This window comes from Megalobrama amblycephala, linkage group LG5 (genome assembly GCF_018812025.1).
Source record: "Megalobrama amblycephala isolate DHTTF-2021 linkage group LG5, ASM1881202v1, whole genome shotgun sequence".
Classification (NCBI taxonomy): Eukaryota; Metazoa; Chordata; class Actinopteri; order Cypriniformes; family Xenocyprididae; genus Megalobrama; species Megalobrama amblycephala.
This window is the reverse complement of record NC_063048.1, coordinates 3,732,031-3,756,814: the sequence shown is the minus strand read 5'-3', so window position 1 is coordinate 3,756,814 and position 24,784 is coordinate 3,732,031. Positions and strand designations below refer to the sequence as shown.

The 24,784-nt window shown below is 39.8% G+C and overlaps 2 protein-coding genes and 1 pseudogene across 2 annotated transcripts; 2 read left to right on the top strand and 1 right to left on the bottom strand.

Annotated features, from left to right (window-relative positions):
* Positions 1-24,337, top strand: part of LOC125269393 — a 31,978-nt pseudogene extending 7,641 nt beyond the window's left edge.
* LOC125268098 lies at positions 1,322-5,509 on the top strand. The gene is made up of 2 exons (XM_048190209.1): positions 1,322-3,859; positions 4,608-5,509. The coding sequence occupies exons 1-2, from the start codon at positions 3,126-3,128 to the stop codon at positions 5,380-5,382; spliced, it is 1,509 nt and encodes a 502-aa protein (XP_048046166.1). The 5' UTR covers positions 1,322-3,125; the 3' UTR covers positions 5,383-5,509.
* Positions 5,547-11,967, bottom strand: LOC125268087 (E3 ubiquitin-protein ligase NEDD4-like). Its single transcript, XM_048190195.1, has 9 exons — positions 10,946-11,967; positions 10,113-10,325; positions 9,811-9,946; positions 9,238-9,623; positions 8,713-9,029; positions 8,405-8,586; positions 8,064-8,236; positions 7,102-7,316; positions 5,547-6,218 (listed from the first exon to the last, which is right to left on the bottom strand). The coding sequence occupies exons 1-9, from the start codon at positions 11,236-11,238 to the stop codon at positions 5,980-5,982; spliced, it is 2,154 nt and encodes a 717-aa protein (XP_048046152.1). The 5' UTR covers positions 11,239-11,967; the 3' UTR covers positions 5,547-5,979.
* Positions 24,338-24,784: the final 447 nt, after the last annotated feature.

Below are 24,784 nucleotides of genomic sequence, written 5' to 3'. Positions count from 1 at the left end.
AAATGATGTTTAAAAACATAAAATCTGTCTAACCTAGCCAATGATATATAATTATCACGTGCATGAGCCCATGTATATTGCTTTTCATCACCATTCATTACTCTCCAGATGTCACATAAACCATACTTCTCAATCAAATGAATTAAACGTTTGCGTGAAGCCATATGAGGTTCTACATGATTCCTATCTATATCCAGTTCAGTACAATTAAAATCACCACCCACAAATAACAAATCTTCAGTACAACAATTTTCTAGTGCTGAACAAAGAGTATCTAAGATCAATATCCTTTCTACAGGTGCAGTTGCAGTATAGACACAAATAAAAACAAATACAAATTTTTCATAAACAGCTCTAACTTTTAACATTCTACCTTTCACAATTTCATCTACATCATAAGAGATTGGTTTAAAATTCTTACTAAATAAAACAGCAAACCCACCACTCACATTTGAATAATGACTTACAGATACACCACTAAATTCCTTCATCCAGTCAACCACATTATCTATACCAGTGGTTCTCAAACTGGGGGTCGCGAGTTGGTTTGAAAAAATTCTGTATTTTCTGATTACAAAAAAATATTTTTCAATACTAAAAAATTAAGATTACAAATAAATATTTTTTGAATTGAACAGAATTGATTAGAAGGTTTTTTTTAAAAAAAATTAAATAATATTTCGTGACTCTAAGATATGACGTCACCGTGCGGCGACTGATCTCTAGTTATCAATACTGTACGCAACTGCACGTGGAAACTGCAACTGCAGTTGTAATTCGCAAGGTTAAAAATGTTGAGGAAATTGTGGACAGTCTGCCTGAATCATCATCAATGGATGTACTGCTTCCGTTTGGCTCTACTTATTTGTGCGAGCAGACTTTTTCCGCTGTTACATACATGAAAAATAAATACAGATCACGTCTTGATGTTGAGGATGATCTGCGAGTAGCCGTATCCAACATCAGGCCACAGATTACGCTTTTGTGCACTGAAAAACAAGTGCACCCATCCCACTTAAAGGTAAGCCTAAATACAGTAAATATTATGGAAATTTGTTTCTGCCACATAAGAAAATATTTGAAAAGATAATTGCGATTTTTTTAATCTAAAAATTGCGAGTTTACATCTCGCTATTCTGACTTGTTTTCACATAATTGTGAAATATAAACTTGCAGTGCGAGTTATAAAGTTATAAATGATATAAAGTCGCAGTTACCTTTTTTATTTTTTATTCTGTGGTGGAAACAAGCTTCCATAGGAAGTGGATGTGGATTTAAAACAACTTTTTTTTGTTTATTGTTTGTGTATTCTGTGGTAGTGGGTCGCGAGTTCTCGTCGATGTTAGTTTAGGGGTCGCTGGCTAAAAAGTTTGAGAACCACTGATCTATACTACTATGAGTTTCTTGTAGCAAGATTATGTCTATGTTCTTCTGTTTCTTCAAAAATCTGTGCTCTTTTTTTGGCATTGTTTGCGTCATTAACATTCATAGACGCAATGTGTACTTCACTCATAATAAAGAGAAAGAAAAAGAAAAAACACAATTTACCACACAAAGAGAAAAAATTATTCTCTTTCTTCATCTTATAAAGCATCATTATTTAAGGTGCTGTTTATGTTCCTCACAATTTTCTTCAGCTTATACACTTCTTTGTTGGTAAAAGAATCACTAGCCATCCAACTCTTTGCTCGATCAACAAATTGCTTCAGATCAGGAAAATATTCCTGCACTTTTACACCCCTTTTATTTTTTGTTGATCTGAGGAACAATTTTATGTCCTCAAGACCATAACTGCGAGTACAAGTTTCACCTTGCGAAAAACTCACACTGCATTCAGACGAGTCACTGTCACTTTCCGTCTCTTGCATTTCCTCACTTGGCAATTCAATTGTCTTGCTAATTTTAGCGTCTAGCAACTTATTTTTCATTTTCCTCTTTTGAGGAGTTTTGAAAACAAGTTGCACTTCCGCTGTAAGCTGTGCATCTTCATTCACTACACTGGACTGATTATCTTCACCATTTGCAACTTCCTTTTTACCTTCTGAAGATGAAGCCACTGTGTCAGGGACACCCACGCCATTAGTTGTAGTTAGGACATTAGAACTTCCTTGATCTGAGAAGAAACTGATTTACCCTCAACTTCTACTGGATGATCCACAACCTCCTCTGTCAAAACCAAGCTTGCTTCCTGACCTTCCACTTCAGACTGCTTCGCCCCGTTTTCTTCATTATCCTGTTCAATTGTTCTGCTTTCATTCCTTTCCTCCATCTCAGCATTTTTATTTGGACAATTCCTAATTAAATGCCCTGCATTACCACATCCAAAGCACTTTATTTTTCCAGGGGTGACGAAAATAGCATAACTAAAGTCATCAATTCGAAAATTCAGTGTCAAATCCAAGTCAGCATCATCCGGAATAATCATGTACACGAACCGTCTAAAAGAAACAATATGTTTCAATAAAGGCGACTCACTGCTTATGGGAATCTTTTTTATTGGGGACACCAACTTCCCATATCGTGTCAAAGCCTTCGTTAGAATTTCATCACTAACAAAAGGTGGCACATTCGATTGAATAACTTTTTTCGCTGGTAAGGAGAGCGGGAGAGCAGAAATGAATTCCCCGTCAATAACAATTCTATGGGAGGCCGAATGGGACTAAACACATTGAAACACTTGCGCATACATGTGAAACACTTGCACGTTCATGTGAAATACTTGCACGTTCATGTGAAATACTTGCGCATACATGTGAAATACTTGCGCATACATGTGAAACACTTGCACGTTCATGTGAAATACTTGCGCATACATGTGAAACACTTGCACGTTCATGTGAAATACTTGCGCATACATGTGAAACACTTGCACGTTCATGTAAAATACTTGCGCATACATGTGAAACACTTGCGCTGACTAACATATATTTGGGCACATATATAAAACACGTGCGGTTACGCAAAGTCCTTGCATATACCCTGTAACTGCCCAAGTACTGTTGTGCCTGCACCTGCAAACATTCTCACGTGTGAGAGAGCAAAAACATTTTAGTGTGTCCGGAAGTCGTTTCGTTGCAACCGGAAGTTATATCTTAAATATTACTCCATCCAAACTTGTTTAAAGAATGAAGTATTTGTTGTTATTCTTTACAATAGGCTTTTTCGTATGTGATCACTCGTGTGTTATTGCAAACTCTGACGAAATTTTTAATTTTCTTTCGCGTGTCCTTCGGTGCATAGAATGTTTACAAACTGACCCTGCAATCCCATACTTTACTGAACTAGAGCACCATGCACGGACAATTCGTTCAATTACGAATGTAGTTACTCGTGCGGGAGGCCAGGGGTCTGAAGACTGCATTATTGTTCTGGATTCATTATATAATAATCTCCGTTTAATTCTGCAGCAATTTGACAGCCAAATACTACAAGACACCGACAATTGCATCGTCCCGCCAACAATTCACAGTGGCACTGCTGGTCGCCCACGGTATGATTTGACAGCAGATCAGATTAACCACTGCTTGGATTTGGGTTATAACTGGCAGGGAATATCTTCACTGTTTGGAATAGACCGGCGAACTTTATTCCGTCACCGGCAACGTCTTTCTATTCCATCGAATGAATACAGCTCATTGCCAGATGAGAATCTGACTTTAATCATTAGGCAAATTCTAGAGAACACTCCAAATGCTGGTGAATCATATGTCAGGGGAAGTCTTCGCTCAAGGGGATTCCGCATTCAGCGATGGAGGGTCCGCCAAATTCTGCAGGAAATTGACCCTGTCGGACGATGCTTTCGACGTAGGCAAGCCATTCGTCGCAGAATTTACAGTGTCGGAGGTCCTAATGAATTATGGTATGTAATCAATTAACTATTCTCATGGCCTACTGTATGTTATTGTAACTTTACAGATTACTGTATGGATTATTAAACTGTCTGTAGAAGTAGTAATAATGACAAATAAGGTAAATGCATTAACTAACTTACACTAGTGCAGTTACAATAGGTATTACACCAGAATGACATTTACGTTTGTTATAATACAGAATTTCGGGAGGTAACGCGCAGCTCGTTCTCGGGTGTTGCACTGTTACATATCGCCAGAACATGCTCAGTAGTCGTATTAACTTAAGTCAGTTTGTTCACATTGTCTCTTCTGGCCACCAAGGCTTAATTTATTTGATCCAAAATACAGCAAAAACAATAATATTGTGAACTATTTTTACAATTTAAAATATCTGTTCTCTGTGTGAATATAGTAAAGTGTGATTTATCATAAATAAGTGTGATAAATCAAGTACTTTACTATATACTCACACAGAGAACAGCTGATTTACACTGGAGTAATATTACACTGTTTTACTGTATTCATGATCAGATTAATTCAGCTCTGATCAGGAGTAAATCACAACTAGCCTTCAACACATTCTCCCAACCTGGCGGTAGTTTTGCCAATGAGAATCATTCTGGTGTTGAACCTACTGGAAGCTGACTTTAAGACAGGAAGTTAAGGAATTTGTCTTTTACAGTATAATTGGATTTCATTAGATTTTACAAGGTGAACAGCTCAATAATCCATCATTGCCATTTTATCTATTGACAGGCACATAGACGGAAACCATAAATTGGTTAGATGGAGGTTTGTGTTCCATGGATGCGTAGACGGGTATAGCCGTACAATCATATACCTTGACTGCTTAAACAACAACAGGGCTTCCAGCGTTTTGTCTCTGTTTCAAAGAGGGGTGTACAACTTCGGATTGCCTTCTAGAGTCAGATGTGATCGTGGAATGGAAAACATCGAGGTGGCAAGATTCATGCTGAGAAGAAGAGGACTGAACAGGGGAAGTATCATAGCAGGACGCAGTGTTCACAATCAGCGGATAGAAAGACTTTGGGGTGAACTTAACCGTGTAGTGTCATACTACTACTCAGACTTGTTCAGTTTCATGGAGAATCAATTTATTCTTGATTCACTGTCTGAACTGCACCTGTTTGGCTTACATTATATTTACCTGCCACGAATCCAAAGGGCTGCGAGGGAATTCACAAACCAGTGGAATAACCATGCTTTATCTACAGAAAGACACATGACACCTTTGCAATTGTGGTACAGAGGAGTTATTTGTTCTGTTGGGCAAAATAACATGGCAGTGAACAGTGTATTTGATACAAATAACTCTTCAATTAATGTTGACACTGGACACTTGGCTGAAGATGTGCTCAGCAACCAAGTTGCAATTCCTGAAAACACTTTTCATGTAAACGACACTACCCTGAATGAAATCCGCCAGATGTTTGATCCTCTACAAGATGATGGTAATCACGGAATTGACATTTTCTTGGCGCTTGTAAATTTTCTTGAAACGAGACAGTAATTGTAAATTTGTTTTTACAAGTCCCTTAAAGTCAAGTGTTATCTCTTTTTTGTACTGTGTTGAATAGTTAAATAAAACTAAAACATTCAAAATACACAAGGAAAATATCATGTTCATTATGTTAATTTAATTGCATATTGCACCATAATAAAGATGTCAAGAGCCTCAGAACATGTAACATTTATTTTAACAAAACAAAAAATTTGCATCATCACTTATAAAGGTTAAAGTGCATAGTAGTGCAAATTTAAGTTGTGCAAATGTAAAGTTGTGCTGTTGTCTTAAAGTGTTTAGTCAAATAACAACTAAATTGCACAGATCAACAATAAACACTGTTTAACAAGGCTAACTCATTAACAGGTTATTATTCACTTGTAATCTACCAAACTGAAAATTCTAAATAATACAAAATAAGTGCATGTCTTTTCAGAGGCTTGGATGTAAAATTTAACAGGGCAGTGTGCCTCTAACATAACCGCATTCTTATAGTACCTGTAAAGAATAATTCAACATAACACAAAATAGTGTTCACATACCTGCAGTATAAACAGTACACTTTTGGCTCAACAAAACCAAGGAACAAATGGCTTCATGCCTCTACCGCATTCCAAAACCCTGAGTATTTTGGATCCCAAAGTCCATGTTGTTTTTGAAGTCTTCGTAACTTTTGTGGATGGGGAGTCGAAGGCAGTTGATGCAGGTGTTGGCTACTGGATATTTTCCTTCATTGTGAAGGAATTCCAGAGAGGGCTGAGGAGAAAAACCAATGGGTGGCACCACATTCGATCCGGTTGCAAATGTTAAAATGTCCTCCAGCTTTGTTGGCCCTTCCTCCTCTGATGGAAATGTAGCATAGAAAACCATTAAACATGCTGACAAAATTAATAACTAATACTGTATGCAGTGGCTTACACTAAACACTAATTAGTGTGAGTGAGAGAGTTTTAGTGTGAGAGTCTGAGTGTGTGAGTTTGAGTCCAAGTGTGTGTGAGAGTGAGAGTCTGAGTGTGTGTGTTAGAGTTTTAGTGGGTGAGTGTGTGTGAGAGAGAGAGAGTCTGTGTGAGTGTGTGTGAGTGAGAGTAAGTGTGAGTGTGTCTGTGTGTTCAATGTGTTTGTAAACATTTAAGGACCACCACATATGAATACAATTAATCTGTAATAAAGGTTGATTAATGATACTTGCCCATTTCCTGTGACAAACAATAACTGTGTTAATTACAGAGACAATGAATGAAGAATTCACTATTTGTAAACAGCCTAATGAACAATGTAGAGACTACAATATATTAGTGTGAGTTTAGTTAATGGCCAAACGTATCATTACAAATGTTCACGATGCTGCTGCAGGTGATATATAATATGGATAATATTGAATAAATATCTTTTCATCAGGTTAAATACTGATAATTGATCATTCAAGCTCCTTTACCTAAACCTCTCTACTCGCACATCCGTCATGTTTGTAGTTCTAATCGAGTCCAACGCGCAATGGGTTGTGGGTAATATCAGCCATTAAGAGTGTGTGTCGATCTGCACTTTGAATTCTGACCAGAATACTAATTTGAATAGTAGACCATCCGGGTATCTTTGGAATATTCTTTTCAACATACTACAATTTGGGACATACCAATTCTATTTTCGAATACTATTTAGAACGGATAGTATGCAAATTAGGACGCAGCACCAGTATTCTAAAGCTTTTAACACTAAAATGCCCACCTTCAGCATCCTGGAGGTAATCTCTCCAATAGGTGACCACTCGGTTTTCATTGGCTCGTCTATTGCTTCCCGTCTCGGACCATCTGATTTCAAACAGCCCATCCATGATGTCTGCGGAAAGGTTCCTCGGAGTGTAGCAGAGGGCAGCATGAAAGGCTTCTGGATGTTGCTGGATCTTCTGGAGCACTCCAAGTGTTTTCAATCCATCTCTAAACCTAAATATACAAAATTGAGACAGAGAAGATAATCCAACACTCCATTATTAAACAGTGTTCCTGTCATGTTTATCTTTAGTTAGTGCCACCTTCATGGACCTTTAGTTTGTTTGTCTTCCTAGCATTGTTCAGGAAGTCAGTTTAAATCTAGACTCACTGGGGATTTTCTGTTTTAGTTGAGGATGGTGTTAAGTGGCATAAAAATTAAATAACTAAGCCATTTTTACAACAAATTAATCAAAAACTTACTTTAGCTTTTCTTCTAAAGCAAAATTAATTTCCTATTCTCACTGTAAAGCTGCTTTGAGGCAATCTGTTATAAAAAGCACTATATAAATGAAGGTGACTTGACTTGTCAGTCACATGTTTCCTCTGTTTGATTTCCCTCCACTCATCAGTTACCATAGACAATAATCCTCCAGCCAAGCTGCTCATCATTTAGTTAGTTTTGTCTGTGTATTTAGTTCCTCTGTTTTCAGTCTTTAGTGTCGGTTGATGTTTGCGTTTATCCCATGTTTAAACAATCCGTCTGTTCTTGTGTTTATTGTTATTAAAACTTTGTATTGGATCCTATCTACCCTCATCTTCATCTTATTCTTATAACAGTCACTTAAACCCTTATTGCTACTACCGAGGTAGACCTAAAAGAGTAGCTAAAATAATGAGCTTGCAAAAACACATGTAAACCTATTTGTCCAATAGACTAAAAGAGCATAGTATTCAGTATACACGGAGACATATATGTACCTTTCAAAGGGACCACGGACACGGTGAATCACTTGAAACATTAGAACATCCTCCAGTAACGGATTCTTGTCCATCAAACTTGTAAGAGGTCTTAGGCAGCCAGCATGAGACAAGTAATCTGTCAAAGGCTCAGCAGATGTCTGAAGCTCCTCCACTGTTCTGGATTCAGAAATCTGGTTCCAAAAACAAAAAATATATATCTATATATACACAAACACACATTTTATACATTATATATACACATTTATTTTTTTTAACATCCAAAAGAAAAACATTCATAGCATGCCTTACAAAATAAAATGCACATTACACAAGTAGAAAACGTAAAAATGTCCACAAACCCGTTTCAGTTTTTCATAGAGTTCATTGTCTGCAATGTCCTCAATGACTGGTCTGCTCATCTCTGGTCCTTTAACTAAGCAGCTGAAAAGAGTTTCAGAGAGGAAACATGGCGGTGGGCCTCCATGAACCAGGCTGACAGCAATGGATCGACCAGCAAAAAAATATCTGTCATCCCGCACAGCTGTAAAATGAGAGTAAAAGTCCAACGGGCAACTACCACTTTGTTATAATACTGTGGCCCAAAATAAATAAATTCATCAATTCATTATTACTATAACGTTAACTGATTCAATGCAATTATACATACCAAAGGAATCAAGGGCCAAGTTCAAGTGTCCCTCATGTCCCTCAAACATTTCGGAGTGAGACAGTGCTTCCATAAGTAACCGTAGAAATTCTCGTCGGGGGCCACCAAGATCAACAGCCTCTTCGGTTGTTCCCTTGTCATCAGAGAACTTGATGCACATTGTGTGGTTTGGGTTGTATGACACTCTTCGAAAGCCTCGAATAGCTCCATCAAGCACTGCTGCACGATTGATATTGAATTTGCAAATGCCTGTGTTTCTGATTTTTTCACCAAGTTCTTTTAAGATATCAGTTAGGGAGGCATCTTCTTTGGGGCGTCTAAAATGACAATAACAGTAAAAAAGAAATCATTCAAAAATGTGTCAAAATGCCATCTTAAAAATTTGTAGTAAAAAGTCACCTACTTAAAAAAGCTCCTACTTCATGTTAACTAACCGACCATGATTTGAAAAAGACTCACTCCTCCAGATGATGTGATCAAAAGATCAGTAAAACTATTGCTTTAAATTAAGCATAATGCACTTACGTCTGGTCCTCAATGCTGGCAATAATAGCGGTGTACAATTCTTCATCCTCATCTTCATCTAATGAGTCATTTATGAGGTTAATGTAAGTTCCATAATCATTTTGCCAGCGCCTTGGGGTGGGGCTATTTGATTGTGGCGTTTCTTGTTGGCTGCTAGAAGAGGCTTGAGCATTTGTTGATGGTTGTTCAACATGTGTTGAAATGGATATTGCCATGCCATGGGACTCTGTCGCAGGTAGCTCCGCTGTTGAAGTTTTAGCACTTGCTGAAACAAATTCTTTGCTTGACTTTGAGGAATGTGATGGCCACTCATCATCTGTGCCACCTGTATCTACCGCCTCTTCCTCATAGTTTTCTTCAGAATCTGAGGTTTCTCCATACACTGACTACAAAAACAAGTTAGCAGTAGTGAAACTTGTGATTAGTGTTATTAGTGCTATTGTGCACATTTGTGTGAAGTTAATGCCAAAAAGTAGGACAAATTAAACTATTAACCTTTTGGAAATGCACTTAATTACAAAGTAAATAAAATAAATGTATTTAAATTAATTCAGTTTAATGGCTTGTACTTACTTGAAGAGGCTCTGATGGTCTCAGATAAAGAGAAGCTCGTTTGAAAACCTTCTGAATCACATTGCCATCGAGCTTCTGGCCTTCATGGAATGTAGGAGCAACAAGTTTGTTGCCACAAGGCAAGAGGATTTCCAGACTGACAGACAAACAAAAATAACACAAGAGTAAAACTTTGATAATGTTTTATAAAATTTGATTAAACACAACAGTTTTAGCATGAGATCAAGCTTGGCGTTTTCAAACCTTAACTAACCTTAAAAAGTTGTACACACCTGCATATGCATGATTACAAACCAACTTACCCCACACCACATGGAATTTTCCCTTTGAATGCCTCATGCATTTTATTCATGACTGTTCTGTAGTCCCACGTTTTATCAAACTCAAAAGCACTTATTATGTGGCCCTTTTCATACAACTTCTGCTTCGTTCTCTGCTTGACCACATTGTTTTCTTTGGGGTGTGTCAGAAGAATTATATCTTTATTATAAACCCTATGATATGGTGGTTTTGGCCTGAAAAAAGAGAGAAATAAATTATTAAATGTCATAAAAATGCTATCAGTTGCTGTAACCCCTACTCTTGTCTGGCAGAAAATGTCAAGACACAAAGAAGAGGATGTTGTTGGTTAACTGTGTAACTAAGAGATCTTATGTGCACACGCGTGGGCACACACACACACACACACACACACACACACACAGGTGATGTGATTTTCTCTTGATGATAACTAGCTCAATGTAAGTGCTAGGGAAAATAATCAAATATAATACCCTTTTATGTGGAAAATAAAATGCACCATTTTAACTTTTAACCCACATTGTCTAAATGAAAGGTTAAATATTTGAGTACTGTAAATATTTACAGTATTGTGGTTGCACCATATTACAGTTCATGGTAACCATAAGTTAACCATGATTTTGCAACAGTAATCATAGTTTAACCATGGAATTTATAGTAAAACTGTGGTAATGCAAATTCTAATCTTCCAAAACTAATGGTGACTACACTTATATCAAACTATAACTATAATGAAGTTCATTTTCGTCAAGTTGCATCATCCTGCCCAAAAAAACAACAACAACAAAAACAACAACAATATAGGCTATGAAAAACATAAATATGCGGTACATACCTCTTTCCTTTGGAGTTGGGTTTCCAGCTGCTGTATCGTCTTGCTATGAAACGGGGCGTCTGGTTCTCTGATCCCGGTGTGCTCGGTAAAGTCACGTGCTGTGTGAGGTTTGTGTTCCTAGCGTCCACATTATGCGTGGGTCGAAACAATGCCCCAATTTCTGAATCAATCTGAGTCTGACTGGTCGAAGGACTCGAATCTACGGAATTAGCGATCGTATTGATCAAGACTGGAGAACAAAGAAGATTTCGCAAAATATTTACAGCCTCGGCAGCAGCCTTACTATCTGCCATGACTGCATGCTAGATTCCAATAAACCGCGCTTCAATTTCCTAATTAACTAAGCTTCCGGTTGCAATGAAACGACTTCCGGACACACTAAAATGTTTTTGCTCTCTCACACGTGAGAATGTTTGCAGGTGCAGGCACAACAGTACTTGGGCAGTTACAGGGTATATGCAAGGACTTTGCGTAACCGCACGTGTTTTATATATGTGCCCAAATATATGTTAGTCAGCGCAAGTGTTTCACATGTATGCGCAAGTATTTTACATGAACGTGCAAGTGTTTCACATGTATGCGCAAGTATTTCACATGAACGTGCAAGTGTTTCACATGTATGCGCAAGTATTTCACATGAACGTGCAAGTATTTCACATATGTATGCACAAGTATTTCACATGAACGTGCAAGTTTCAATGTGTTTAGTCCCATTCGGCCTCCCATACAATTCCCTGTTCTACCAACTCATTTGCCTTGTCTACGCTGTCTAGGAAAACCACCGTTGCGTTGTTCATTCTAGAAGCGGACAAAACACTAGCATGTCCCACTACTTCTCCAACAGCCAAACAACATTCCTCTACACTCACCTTAATCGCATGACGTCTCGTGAGTGAACTCAACCCCTGCGTTTGTTGGGCCGACATGCTTCCAGATGAAGGACAGCACGCGGCCCACAAACTAAACTAACAAAACTTACAACAAATAATAAACGATCAAAGGGATACACAGAAAGAAGAAGAAAAAAGTTTCACTCACACCACTCTGCAGTCTGCACCACTCACGCCGCTCCGCACATTCCACTGTCTGAATGAACTGGGTGATCATTCACTAGTTGAACAAATACAACAGTATATGACATCTGGAAGAATAAAGGGCGCCAAACTCTCTTCATCTCAGTGGTCAGCTGTAGTTTTTGTGTTGTTGACATCAGAGAAGAAGCTGGATGTGTTTGATATTAATACATTTGTTGGAGGAAACGATAAAGCTGAAGATATGAAAGTTTTTCAGAAGCTGCTGCCTGTGATTAAAGAATCCAGATCAGTTCAGTAAGTATCTTTGAGAACAATCACTTCACTGTTAACACATTAAAAGAGTAAGTAAGGAATAATTGACTCCGGGCCGTTGAATTATTCGAAAATAATGCATGCCCAAATTAGTAATGCGGCCACGACTCAAAGCTGATGTTCTAATAATTCAACGGCCCGGAGTCAATTATTCTGCTTATACTACAGTTACCACACCTCAAAACATTGTTCAGATGTTGTATTTTAAGACATTTGTCATGTTTTTGTCCTTGACAAATTTCTTACACATCTCATCCCAATCCTCTGTTGCTAATCCCAATGCGTCATTTCAGAACTAGTAACAGAGGCTTGAGCCATTGATAGCAGAATAATACAGTTATTAATGCAGTTGAGAGAGAGAGAGAGAGAGAGAGAGAGAGAGATAAGCAGATGTGAATTAGTCTACTTGAGTCTGTGCATCTCTCAACAGTGTTCAGCAGCATTGTCTCTAATAATATGAAACTGTAAGTTTATCTACATCAAGAACTGCACAGTTATTTCCTCACTGGTGAGAATGTCATGTAGCTTTTAAGTTACTAAACTATTTAACTGATTAATTCATCAGAGCAGCGCGGACAACACGTTTCTGTGTGAGTGTGTGTTTGTACTGTGTGTGTGTGTGTGTGTGTGTGTTTGTACTGTGTGTGTGTGTGTGTGTGTGTGTGTTTGTACTGTGTGTGTGTGTGTGTGTGTGTGTGTGTGTTTCAGTGAGAGAGAGTAGGAGAAAGAGAGTATGACCTTTCAGGACATAATAAAACATATTTTGTGGCAAAAACCTTGACAATAATTGATTGTTTTTATCATATTGTTTACTATATTTATTTACTTGGTCAGTGTCGTTGTGGGTTTTGTTTCTTTTGCAGTTGTAGGCTGTAAGGACCTTATGAAATAACTGAAATAACTTTGGTGAAGTGATATGAACTGTAATGTGGTCAAGACCTGCTAGAACTACTTCAGCCGTGTGTTTCCCTGAAAATAATCACACACATTAGAACATTCATCAGCCAATCAGATTCAAGCATTCAACAGCTCCATCTATAAAAGTTCATAAATCTTCAGTGCTGCAGAAGTTGTCCAGAGTTCAGTGGTCAGTATTTTGATGTTTTCTAAACCGTGACAATGTAAAATTCCTTCAGATATTCAAACAAAGTCAGTGTTTTCGCACATAAAGAAGGAATTTAAACATTTAAATAAATGACATAAAAGAATTTAAGATATTTGATGTATGATTAACATAGCAGAGTCTTAGATTTTAATTTTACTGTCAGATGAACAATTAAGACTCAAATCACTGAGTATCTGAAGTTAGTGCAGGTTCTCTAGTAAAGAGCAGATGTAATGTGTAGCAGCGGCTCCACCATAACAAGAATAACAATGTACAGTGAGACATTTAAGATTATTTAATAAGTCATTACTATTACAAATAATTGGAATATAATTTAAAAAATGTATTGATATGAATATTTTGTGTGTGAGTGGATTCTGACTAAATGAAACTCCTCTGATTGGCCATTGAGTTCAAGAGATCAAAACATTTTCTGTGATCAAACATTAATTGTCGGACCCCTGCAGTACCGCTGTGAACCCCCGGTTGAAGACCCTTGGTTTAAAGTTATAAATACATAAATATTAAATTAATTCAATCTTAACCTTTTTTATTAGTGTGAATTTGACCATGAAACTTGGAAAAGAATTTGACATTGTTAAATTATATTGAATTGAAAGTTTGATTATTTTTTTTTTTGATAGTTTAACCATTTATTATGCTATTTGATTTTCATCTCTCTACAGGTTGAGTAATTGTGGAGTCACAGATGAAGGTTGTGCTGCTCTGACTTCAGCTCTGAGATCAAACCCCTCACACCTGAGAGAACTGGATCTGTCTGAGAATAAAATAGGAGAATCAGTGAATCTGCTGTCTGATGTACTACAGGATCCTCACTGTAAACTGGAGAAACTGTGGTAAGATCATATTTGTCTCTCACACATGAATCACAATGTAAAGTATATTTGAAGTGTTCAGCTTCTTTCTGCTGCTGTGAGTTCATTAATGCTTTGGGAAACGGACCGTAATATTAAGAATAGTCGTACGATTGTTTTTAAGAACTTCTTAGGCTTATGATGCTTTTGGGAAACGCAGCACATGGGCCTCATTTATAACCGTTACACACAAAACATGTCCTGAAAGAGGTGTACGCCACTTCCTACACAAAAGATGGGATTTATAAAAACAAACTTAATGTTAACTTAACCTGCACACAAACTCTGACCCATGTGTACGAACTCTTTTACTAGAGTGAGAAAAGTAATGAAGTAAACAGAACGATTTTAAACTCTGTTTTCATTTTGATAAACATTAATATTCCACTTTTATTAATGGCGATAAACACTGAAAGTCATTACACAGAAGTTAAACAGAAATTATATGAATTTAGACAGTGGATGTGCAACTTTTGATCACTTTTCCTGTGACACGCTGTTTTAATGACAGTGAGGAGTGATAGGAGCACAATAATTCCTCTTGAAACTAAACGTACTCGGTTACTAACGTAACCTCGGTTCCCTGAGATACGGAACGAGTACTGCGTATGGGGAAAGGTCTCCTTTTTCCCCGTTACTGAAGCCTTTTTCAATAACGCAGTGGTTCACTCATAGACAAGTTGTTGAACCAGTGACGGCGCGGCATAGCTGCGCGGCCTATGGCGACAAAGCCCGCGAATATTCCTGCCGAAATGGGCGGGTAGCTATATAAGCAGGCGCGTCGCCATAGGATTTCAGGTCATTCGACTGAAGCGACGACACTGAAGCCGCAGCCTCGTGGCACAGCATGTAACGCAGTACTCGTTCCGTATCTCAGGGAACCGAGGTTACGTTAGTAACCGAGTACGTTCCCTTTCGATACTTCACTCGTACTGCGTATGGGGAACGAATTCAACCGCGCCGTGCCACGGCAGGGAACGACTGGACTTGTCTTGGGTACCGTGAGGGAACCAGAGGACAAGTGAGAAGGCTGGAGCCGTCGAACCCTTGTTACACTACCAAAAGGGGAGTTAACTCCCAGAGTGGCATGAAGCGGAGCTCAATAGAGGCCGCTGGATCATACCGAGATGACCGAGCTTGTAAGGTCGGGACATCCAAATGATAAAATCTGACAAAAGTGGACAGCGAGGACCAGCCGGCTGCGTCACAGATGTCTTTAATCAAAACTCCACTAGACCAGGCCCAAGAGGAAGCCATTCCTCTAGTGGAGAGGGCTCTAACTCCTATGGGGCAGTTGAGGCCCATAGAGGAGTAACAAAGAGCAATAGCGTCGACTATCCGACACACAAGACGTTGCTTTGAGACCGAAGACCCTTTGGTGCGGCCACCAAAGCAGATAAAGAGCTGATCGGATTGCCGGAAAGGCTGTGATCGCTCAACGTAGGTCCTTAATGCCCTGACGGGGCAGAGCAATTCCAGCTCTCGCTTGTCCGACAAGGGAGGAAGCACTGAGAGGGAAATGACCCGTGCTCTGAATGGAGTCAAGAGCACCTTAGGGATGTAGCCTAGGTTTCAAAACGACCTTGGAGTCGTTGGGCCCGAACTCAAGGCATGCAGGGCTCACGGAGAGGACCTGCCAGTCGCCAACACACTTAACCGATGCTAGTGCAAGTAGCAGAGCGGTTTTGAGCGTCAGGGGCCTGAGGTCAGCTGAACACAGTGGCTCAAAGGGAGGCCCTTTGAGAGCTCTGAGGACCAAAGAGAGATCCCAGGTGGGAACGGTGAGAGGATGAGGTGGATTCAATCGCCTAGAACCTCTCAAGAAACGCACCACAAGGTTTCGTCTCACTGACTGGCCAGCGATAGGAGCGTGAAATGCTGCGATGGCTGCTACGTAAACTTTGAGCGTTGAAGGGGTGCGACCCAGTTCTAAACGCTCCTGGAGAAAAGACAGTATCGGAGATACATCACACTCCACTGGGTTTATGTTGCGTACAGAACACCAGCCATCAAAGACTGACCATTTCTGGGCGTAGAAGCGTCTCGTGGATGGAGCTCTCGCCTGAGAGATGGTATTCAGCATGTCCCCGGGGAGGTTAGCAGGCTCCCATCGAGGGACCAGAGGTGCAGAGCCCAGAGTTCTGGCTGGGGATGCCAAATCGTCCTGTTCGCCTGAGAGAGGAGGTCCCGTCTCAGGGGGATCGGCCACGGAGCTTTCGTGGAAAGCCTGAACAGCTCTGAGGACCAAACTTGGCTCCTCTAGAGCAGGGCCACCAGGAGGACTCTGTGCTCGTCTTCCCTGATTCATCTGATGATCTGCGAGATCAGAGCAATCGGGGGAAAAGCGTAAAGGAGGGTGCTGGGCCAGACGTGAGCCAGCGCAATGTCCTCCTTCGAGAAATAAATTGGGCAGTGAGAGTTGTCTTCTGAGGCGAAGAGGTCTACCTCTGCCTTCCGAAGAACTCCCAGATCGTGAGAACCGTCTGGGGGTGGAGCATCCACTCGTCTGAGGGGACATTGCTCCGGGATAGCATATCTGCTCCCAAGTTTGTTCTCCCGGTTGTGTGAGTCACTCTGAGCGACTGAAACCTCGGTAATGCCCATTCCAGAAGACGCTTCGCCAGAGCGCATAAGCGGCTGGACGAAAGACCACCCTGGTGATTTATGTATGACACCATTGTCATGCTGTCCGACTGGACTTAAGACGTTGCGTCCCGTCAGGTGTGTCTAAAAGGCGCGAAGGGCTCGAATCACTGCCAACAGAGGCAGTTGATGTGCAGATGGCTTCTTCGTGAGACCACGAGCCGAAGGCCGGTCTGCCCTTGCAAAGAGCACCCCAACCTGTGTTGGGTGCATCTGTTGAGAGCACCGTTCTTCTGAACACCGCCTATAGGGGTACACCTTGACTGAACCATACAGGGTTCATCCAGGGTTTCAGAGATGTCAAACAGGCCTGATTGACCCCGAGACGCAGGCGGTCGTGCCGCCAGGCGTGAGGAGGGACCCGGAACTTCAACCAGAATTGCAGAGGCCGCATCCGAAGAAGGCCGAGCTGCAGAACCGGGAAGGCGGAAGCCATCAGCCCTAGCATCCTCTGGAAGTACTTCAGAGGGAGATAGGATCTGTTCCTGACCAATGCCGCGAGCTGCTGAATGGCCAGAGCGCGCTCTGGCGATACTACAGCCGTCATACGGGCTGAGTCGAAGACTGCACCCAGGAACATTATACGTTAGCTGGGGAGCAGTGAGCTCTTGGCAAAGTTGACCCTGAGACCCAGACACTCCATGTGGCTGAGTAGCACGGATCTGTGATGCTCCAGCTCAGCTCGTGACTGGGCTAGGATGAGCCAGTCGTCGAGAAAATTGAGAACCCGGATTCCCAACTGTCTCAGTGGGGAAAGCGCCACGTTCATGCACTTGGTAAAAGTGCGAGGAGCTAGGGACAGCCCGAATGGAAGGACCATATATTGGCAAGCCATGCCTTCGAATGCGAATCTCAAGAATCGCCTGAGATGGGGGGCTATCTGGATGTGAAAGTATGCATTTTTCAGGTCCAGCAAGCAGAACCAGTTGAACCCTGTTGGCGGGCCGCTGGAAGGGGGGCCTGCACACCGGCTAGTTTTTAGAAATGCTCATGCATCCTCATGAACGTGGCTTGCGGGGTGAAACCGGCAAATGACACGCTGAGAAACTCAGTAAACAGATATATGCTTCTTGGAAAAATATACATGTGTCCCACCTGAGTCAGGGGAGAGCATCAAGATATATTCCACAGAGCGGTGTCGGAAGTGAGACCGCTCTACCTCAATGAACATGGCTTGCAGGGCAGAGCCAGCAAGTCACATGAACAGAGGTCCAGCATAATGAGCATGTTAGTTCCACCGAGCACAAGTGAGCATTGAGCTCGCTTTCAGTGAGCGCATACATCCTCATGAACGTGGCTTGCAGGGGCAGGGCCGGCAAACGACACGCAGAGAGACTGGAATAAATATGCTACATCAACTGATATGCTGAATATAAATAACATAGGTCTCACCTAAGACAGGTGAGAGTGTCGTTATATTTCTCAAAGGACGCTTGCAGGGCAGAACCGGCAAGCAACGCGCTGAGAAATTCAGCAAACTCGGCAGAAATACGCTGTATCAACTGAAATATATACATATATATAACATATGTCTCACCCAAGACGGGGAGAGCGACATGTTATATTTCTCAATGAATGCGGCTTGCGGGGCGGAACCGGCAAGCAACGCATAGAGAAACTCAGCGCAAACAGCAGAATCAGCTCCATTAATACAGTATAAAAACATGTTTCTCGCCCGAGTCGGGGGAGAACGTCACGTTATATTTCTCAATCGACGCGGCTTGCGGGGCGGAACCGGCAAGCGACGCATAGAGAAACTCAGTGCAAACAGCAGAATCAGATGTTTATAACATGGGTGTCACCCAAGAGGGGGGAGAGCGACATGTTATATTTCTCAATAAACGCGGCTCGCGGGCAGAACCGGCGAACAACGCATAGAGAAGACTCAGTGCAAACAGCAGAAAGATGCTCCATTAAATTAAGCATATAACATGTTTCTCACCCAAGCTAGGGAAGAAAGACATGTCATATATCTGAATTAACGCGGCTCGTGGGGGAGGGACCGGCGAGCAACGCACATAGAAATAAGGAGAAATAAACTCACTCAGATAGAAAATGTATCATGAGTCTCGCCTAAGTCAGGGGAGAGCATCATGTCAAATTCAGCTGAGAGAGCGAGAGCTCGCATCCTCAACGAACGCGGTTTGCGGGGAGGACCCGGCAAATAACGCGTTCGGAGACGGCATTTGAAGCAAACGCCAGCGAGAAAGTAGAAAAATAAGCTCTGTACTCACCTGACGGAAGACGGCAGGGAATGAGCTGAATGCTCTCAGATGCTGAAGGCGGCACGAGGGCGGCGCGGTGAACAGCTGCTAGAGAGCGAAGATCCGCGGAGCGAGGCTCTGCATGTGCCACAGTTGTGGCGCGGCATTGAGGCAACGCCGCCGCCGTAAAAACGGCGATTGTAGCTCTTTTAAAGCAGCGAGAGCCGCTGGGAAAGCTCTTTTAGAAAGCGGCGTTAAGCCGCGGGAAAAGCTCTTTGAACGGCGCCGGATGGCGGCAGGAGACGCGCTGAGAGGCGGCCGGAGGCGGCAGTCTGCGAGGGCGCCGGCGCTGTCTTCGTTCGGCGGTCTCGGCTCAGTCCGCTGCGGGAGCCTCTTCGACGGCGGCGAGAACTTCTCCCAGGCGAGCTTCTTCCAGGCGGCGAAGGCTTCAGCCGGTGATCAGCGAAGAGCGATATGAAGTCGTCGCTGAAGGAGAGAGAACTGAAATCCTATGGCGACGCGCCTGCTTATATAGCTACCCTGCCCATTTCGGCAGGAATATTCGCGGGCTTTGTTGCCATAGGCCGCGCAGCTATGCCGCGCCGTCATTGGTTCAACAACTTGTCTATGAGTGAACCAATGACGATGCAGTTACACTGCGTTATTGAAAAAGGCTTCAGTAATGGGGAAAAAGGAGACCTTTCCCCATACGCAGTACGAGTGAAGTATCGAAAGGGAACTGCAGATCTCATGTTATGACTAAATATTTTAGTGAGAACGATGATCAGTGATGCACACTTACTTCAATATTATGGCAAGATTTGCACGTTTCCTCTTTAAAATACTTTGTCAGTCAATTGTATATTTACTCTGCAATAAACAAGTAGGATCTGTTTCCACTAAAAATAGCCTATAAACCTCCTAAAAGATATGATCACATTATCAGTAAAACTGCTTAAATTTGATTTGATTTGATTTGATTTGATTAAAACAATTAAAATACTATTTGGCCAGTGGAAATGAATGAATCTCTATTCTAAAAACTTTATCTGAGAAGTATTTTATAGCTACAATTTCGTTTTTATGGATATTTTGAAATATATATTCTAAAACATAAAGAGGATATTGGATGATTTTATCAATGTAATGTGTATGGCATAATCTGCATTTATAGTCTGTATCTAATATTTTCCAATGTTTCGTACCTTTGACGGTGTTAACATGGTGTCACGTGGATGAGAATATGCATGTAAATGATATGCAGATGAGGTTATGAATAGTAAAACTAGGCGTTGTAAGCTCCATATGAAAGATTTTTGCACAGGTTCTGGCGTGATTTGTGTGAGTGCAACAACTCAGTGAGATAGACTGACATTAGATTATTAAGCGATTTAAAAACCAAAATTAATATTTTAAATCCAACTCTGAATTTTACAGGAAACCACTGGAGAGAGATCAAGACAGGAGAGATGTGCTGAAATTTACATGTTCTCTTCAACCATAGATGAGCTGTTAATCCCATAATAAAGTGAATTACAATAGTTTAAACAGGAAATAACAAATGCATTAATTACTTTTTCAAAGTTCTTGGTTGATAAAAAAGGTTTCACAAGATTGAAAAAAACACTCTTTAACTACTCCATTTATCTGTTTGTCGAGCTTTAGACCAGAATCAAACCAAAAACCTACATTTTTTTGCACATGGAGTAAAGCAAAACGCATGGTTTTATAAATCTGAACACTTTTGTGCGTACGCAGAATCTAGCTTCTTTGCGCATGTACACATTTATGATGAAATCTACAGAAAGTTTTATGAATGATCTGAACTGAGAGAGTGAAGAGTGTGTCATTGTTCTCTACAGGTTGAGTGATTGTGGAGTCACAGATGAAGGTTGTGCTGCTCTGACTTCAGCTCTGAGATCAAATCCCTCACACCTGAGAGAACTGGATCTATCTGGGAATAAAATAGGAAAATCAGTGAATCTGCTGTCTGATGTACTACAGGATCCTCACTGTAAACTGGAGAAACTGTGGTAAGATCATATTTGACTCTCACACATGAATCACAATGTAAAGTATATTTGAAGTGTTCAGCCTCTTTCTGCTGCTGTGAGTTCAGCTGATTGAGCTGTAAATGATTGAACACATGAGCTGCTCCTCAGTCACATGATACTGCAGGACTGAGAGTCACACTGAAATACACACTTTCACACAATCAACATTTCAGTCTCTTGACTTTAAACAGACTCGAGCTCAACACAACTGAGAAATGAAGAACATGCTGGATTCATTCTTACTGTTCATCACGTTCATCTTTCTGCATTGACACTTTCTGAAGTATTGTTTTTCATTTTGTAAAATCACCCACACACACACACACACAGTGTGGTTCACTATACTTGTAGAGACTCTCCATGGACGTAATGATGTAAAAGATGAAAATTTCAAAGTTTAAAGCATTTTAACTAGTGTTGTAGTCAAGACCACCTAAACTGAGACCAAGACCAGACTAGCACTCCTCAAATCCTTCTGAAAGATCCACATTTACTGCCTGAGAAATGTCTTATTTTTAATCAATAATTACCATTAGAATAATAAGACACTATATAGAGCTGTTACCAATCGATTGAAATCACTAACAACAAAATTCATCTTTACACTGCAGAGGTGGAACAGAAGTTGCATCTGAATTGAAACAATTACAAATTCATAAATAATGTTGAGATTAATGTTTTAAAAATAAAATTTTGTTCATTGAACATTTGTAAAAAAAAAAAAAATCAATATCACGTTTGCAGTTGTGCTCATATTTGTGAAAACAGCCCTCTTTGATATTGCTTAATTATAATATATGTTATAATATAAATATCAAGATCTTTTACAAGTACTTTTTTGCAATCATACCGGTCTTGAAATAAAATCCTGAGTCCTTTCAGTCTGAAACCAAGATCTTCAAAAAGTGGTCTTAAGATCGGTCGCGAGTACAACAACTCTAATTTTAACACTATTCTCACTTGAGGTGAAGGACAGGACGAGTTTGTGCTTGTAGACATTTATTTAATGTAATTATATTCAGAAATGTAATTCAGAAAGATCACTGCAGTTTTGAGTTGTGAAGAAGAAGAATGTGTAAGTGAAGAAGATTGAATCTGTATTATTGATGTTGTTCACCAGCAGAGGGCAGCAGAGACACTGAATATGAGGCCTTGACAATGATATAAATTTACAACTGAAACATCTGAACAAAGAACCATTTCAATATGAATACAATATATACAGTGACAAGAATACATTTGTGAACCCTTTGAAAATATCTGGATTTCTGCATTCATTATTAATAAAATTAAGTCACACTCATAGACAAACACAATCTGACTAATCTAATAACACAGTTATATTTCTCAGAATGATATTGAAGACGTTGAGTGATCATTGACAGGACAGTGTGTGAAACTCTGTGTGATGACTTCTCCAAAAGATAACTGGAGTCAATTAAGGAAATGAGATTAAAAGTGTGTCACACAGGTGTCCTGTCCTTTAAATAAAGACACTCAGTCTCAAGATGCACACCAGTAATGGTTTTTATACTGTACAAACTGTATATTCTGTCCCTTACACTAACCCTAAACCTACCCATCACAGAAAACATTCTGCATTTTTACATTAAAAAAAAAAATGTATATTTAAAAGTATATAAAAAAGTATATTTACATTTGCCCCATTGGAACTGCTGGCTGGTCTCCAGAGTGTTGGTGATATCAGGTTTTACTATCCTTGTGGCAACCATTTGGTCCCAAGAATGTAATATGAACCTGCACACACACACACACACACACACACACACACACACACACACACACATCATGTTTTGTGCTCTGAGACATTTCAGATGTCAATGATTTATCACATCATAATTTGTGCTTTAAGTTTGTATTTTCTCTTTAATAATGGATTCACTGCTAAACTGATCTGATCTGATCTGAACTGAGAGAGTGAAGAGTGTGTCATTGTTCTCTACAGGTTGAATTATTGTGGAGTCACAGATGAAGGTTGTGCTGCTCTGACTTCAGCTCTGAGATCAAACCCCTCACACCTGAGATTACTGAATCTGTCTGGGAATAAAATAGGAGATTCAGGACGTGAACTGCTCACTGATCTAAAGAATTCTCCACATTATAAACTAAAGATACTGCTGTAAGTAATAATTTCAAATAAATATTCACATTTTCATATACCTGAACATTCATATATTTATATGCATATTTGGTCCCACTTTATATTAGGTGTCTTTAACAACTATGTACTAACATTTAAATGAATCATTTAGTACAATGCAATGTTTTTACATTGTACTTAAATTTTAAAAAATACCTGCATTTAATTACATCTGTAAATAATTTCTGTAATTACATTTATAATTACACTGTTGACCGTTCCCTTACACCTTAACCCACCCTTAAACCTACCCATACCTTACCCATATTCAACCTCAATAGCAGCAAAAGTGTTTAACACAATATGAACACAATAAGAACATTGTATCTGATAAACAGAGATTTGGCTTGTTTATAATTGATCTGTATTAAAATAGTTAAGGCATGTTTCAGACTTTTATTATTTCAGATGTCTGATTTTACATAATTGACTTTTATTTTTGGATTTACAGGTATTGAGGAAATTTCCATTTCCATTCAAATATCCCCTCTGAGTCCGGCTCCACACACTCTCCTCACGGACACTCTCTTCTTTCTCCACTGTAACTTGAGAAATTCACCACAGTGTTTATAAACTCCTCTGATCTGAATCACGCTGCAGAAACCACAGGGTCCTGAAGCAGAGAGCTCAGAGAGCTGACAGAGAGACACCGTTTGTGTTTCTTGTTATACATACTGAATACAGACTGATAGATTAATAATTACAGCTTTTTAAGACAGGGTTTCATAAATGTTAATGATGACTGTACAGTATGTGAGTTATATACCAACTCTGTTAACTTGTATATATGCATGTATAAAATACTGTATAACTGAATAAATAACATACATTTCTGACTGCACTGTATTAAAGTCTCACTCACATAAAATGACACTATTGTCACTTTAAAACTACTTTACAGCACAATTTGAATTTGTCTCATAATTGATCACTAATGTGATGTTGATGAAGCTCTAGACTGAATGGAGATGAGAATATAGTAGTGCTGTAATCATGAAGTGTCTTTTCAAAGCTGTTGTGTATAATAATAGTGCTTGAAGATGTTTTGTAGACTGAAATAAATGCTGTAGAAACAATTTTCACTCAGAAATTGCTAAATTTCTTAAACACTTACAAAGAAACAGCAAGTAACATTGAAATAAATGTGAAATTTTGAACTAAAACTGAATAAAATTATTCAAAATATTTTGAATAAAAACTGAAATAACATTGTCTTGTAAAATGTGCTCTAATAATTTCCGTTTTACTTTTTACAGTGTATTGTATTTACAGTGTACTGGCTAACAGTGAAAACAGTGCATTATAGATCTTAAAGTAACAATTAATACACCACTGTTAAAATTATACAGTAATGTATCATTACTGGTTTATTCATATTCATTTGTGCTAAAAATGTAATCGACACCCTGACTGATGATGTCAAAGATGAACATTTCAAAGTTTAAAGCATT

Excerpts from the sequence above, each read along its gene's own strand:
- LOC125268098 (XM_048190209.1), top strand. The coding sequence starts at position 3,126 with ATGAAGTATTTGTTGTTATTCTTTACAATAGGCTTTTTCGTATGTGAT. Across the intron at positions 3,860-4,607 it reads GGAGGTCCTAATGAATTATG|GCACATAGACGGAAACCATA; the intron begins GTATGTAATCAA and ends ATCTATTGACAG.
- LOC125268087 (XM_048190195.1), bottom strand. The coding sequence starts at position 11,238 with ATGGCAGATAGTAAGGCTGCTGCCGAGGCTGTAAATATTTTGCGAAAT. Across the intron at positions 9,030-9,237 it reads GCCAGCATTGAGGACCAGAC|ACGCCCCAAAGAAGATGCCT; the intron begins GTAAGTGCATTA and ends TTGTCATTTTAG. Across the intron at positions 8,587-8,712 it reads CTTGGCCCTTGATTCCTTTG|CTGTGCGGGATGACAGATAT; the intron begins GTATGTATAATT and ends CTCATTTTACAG.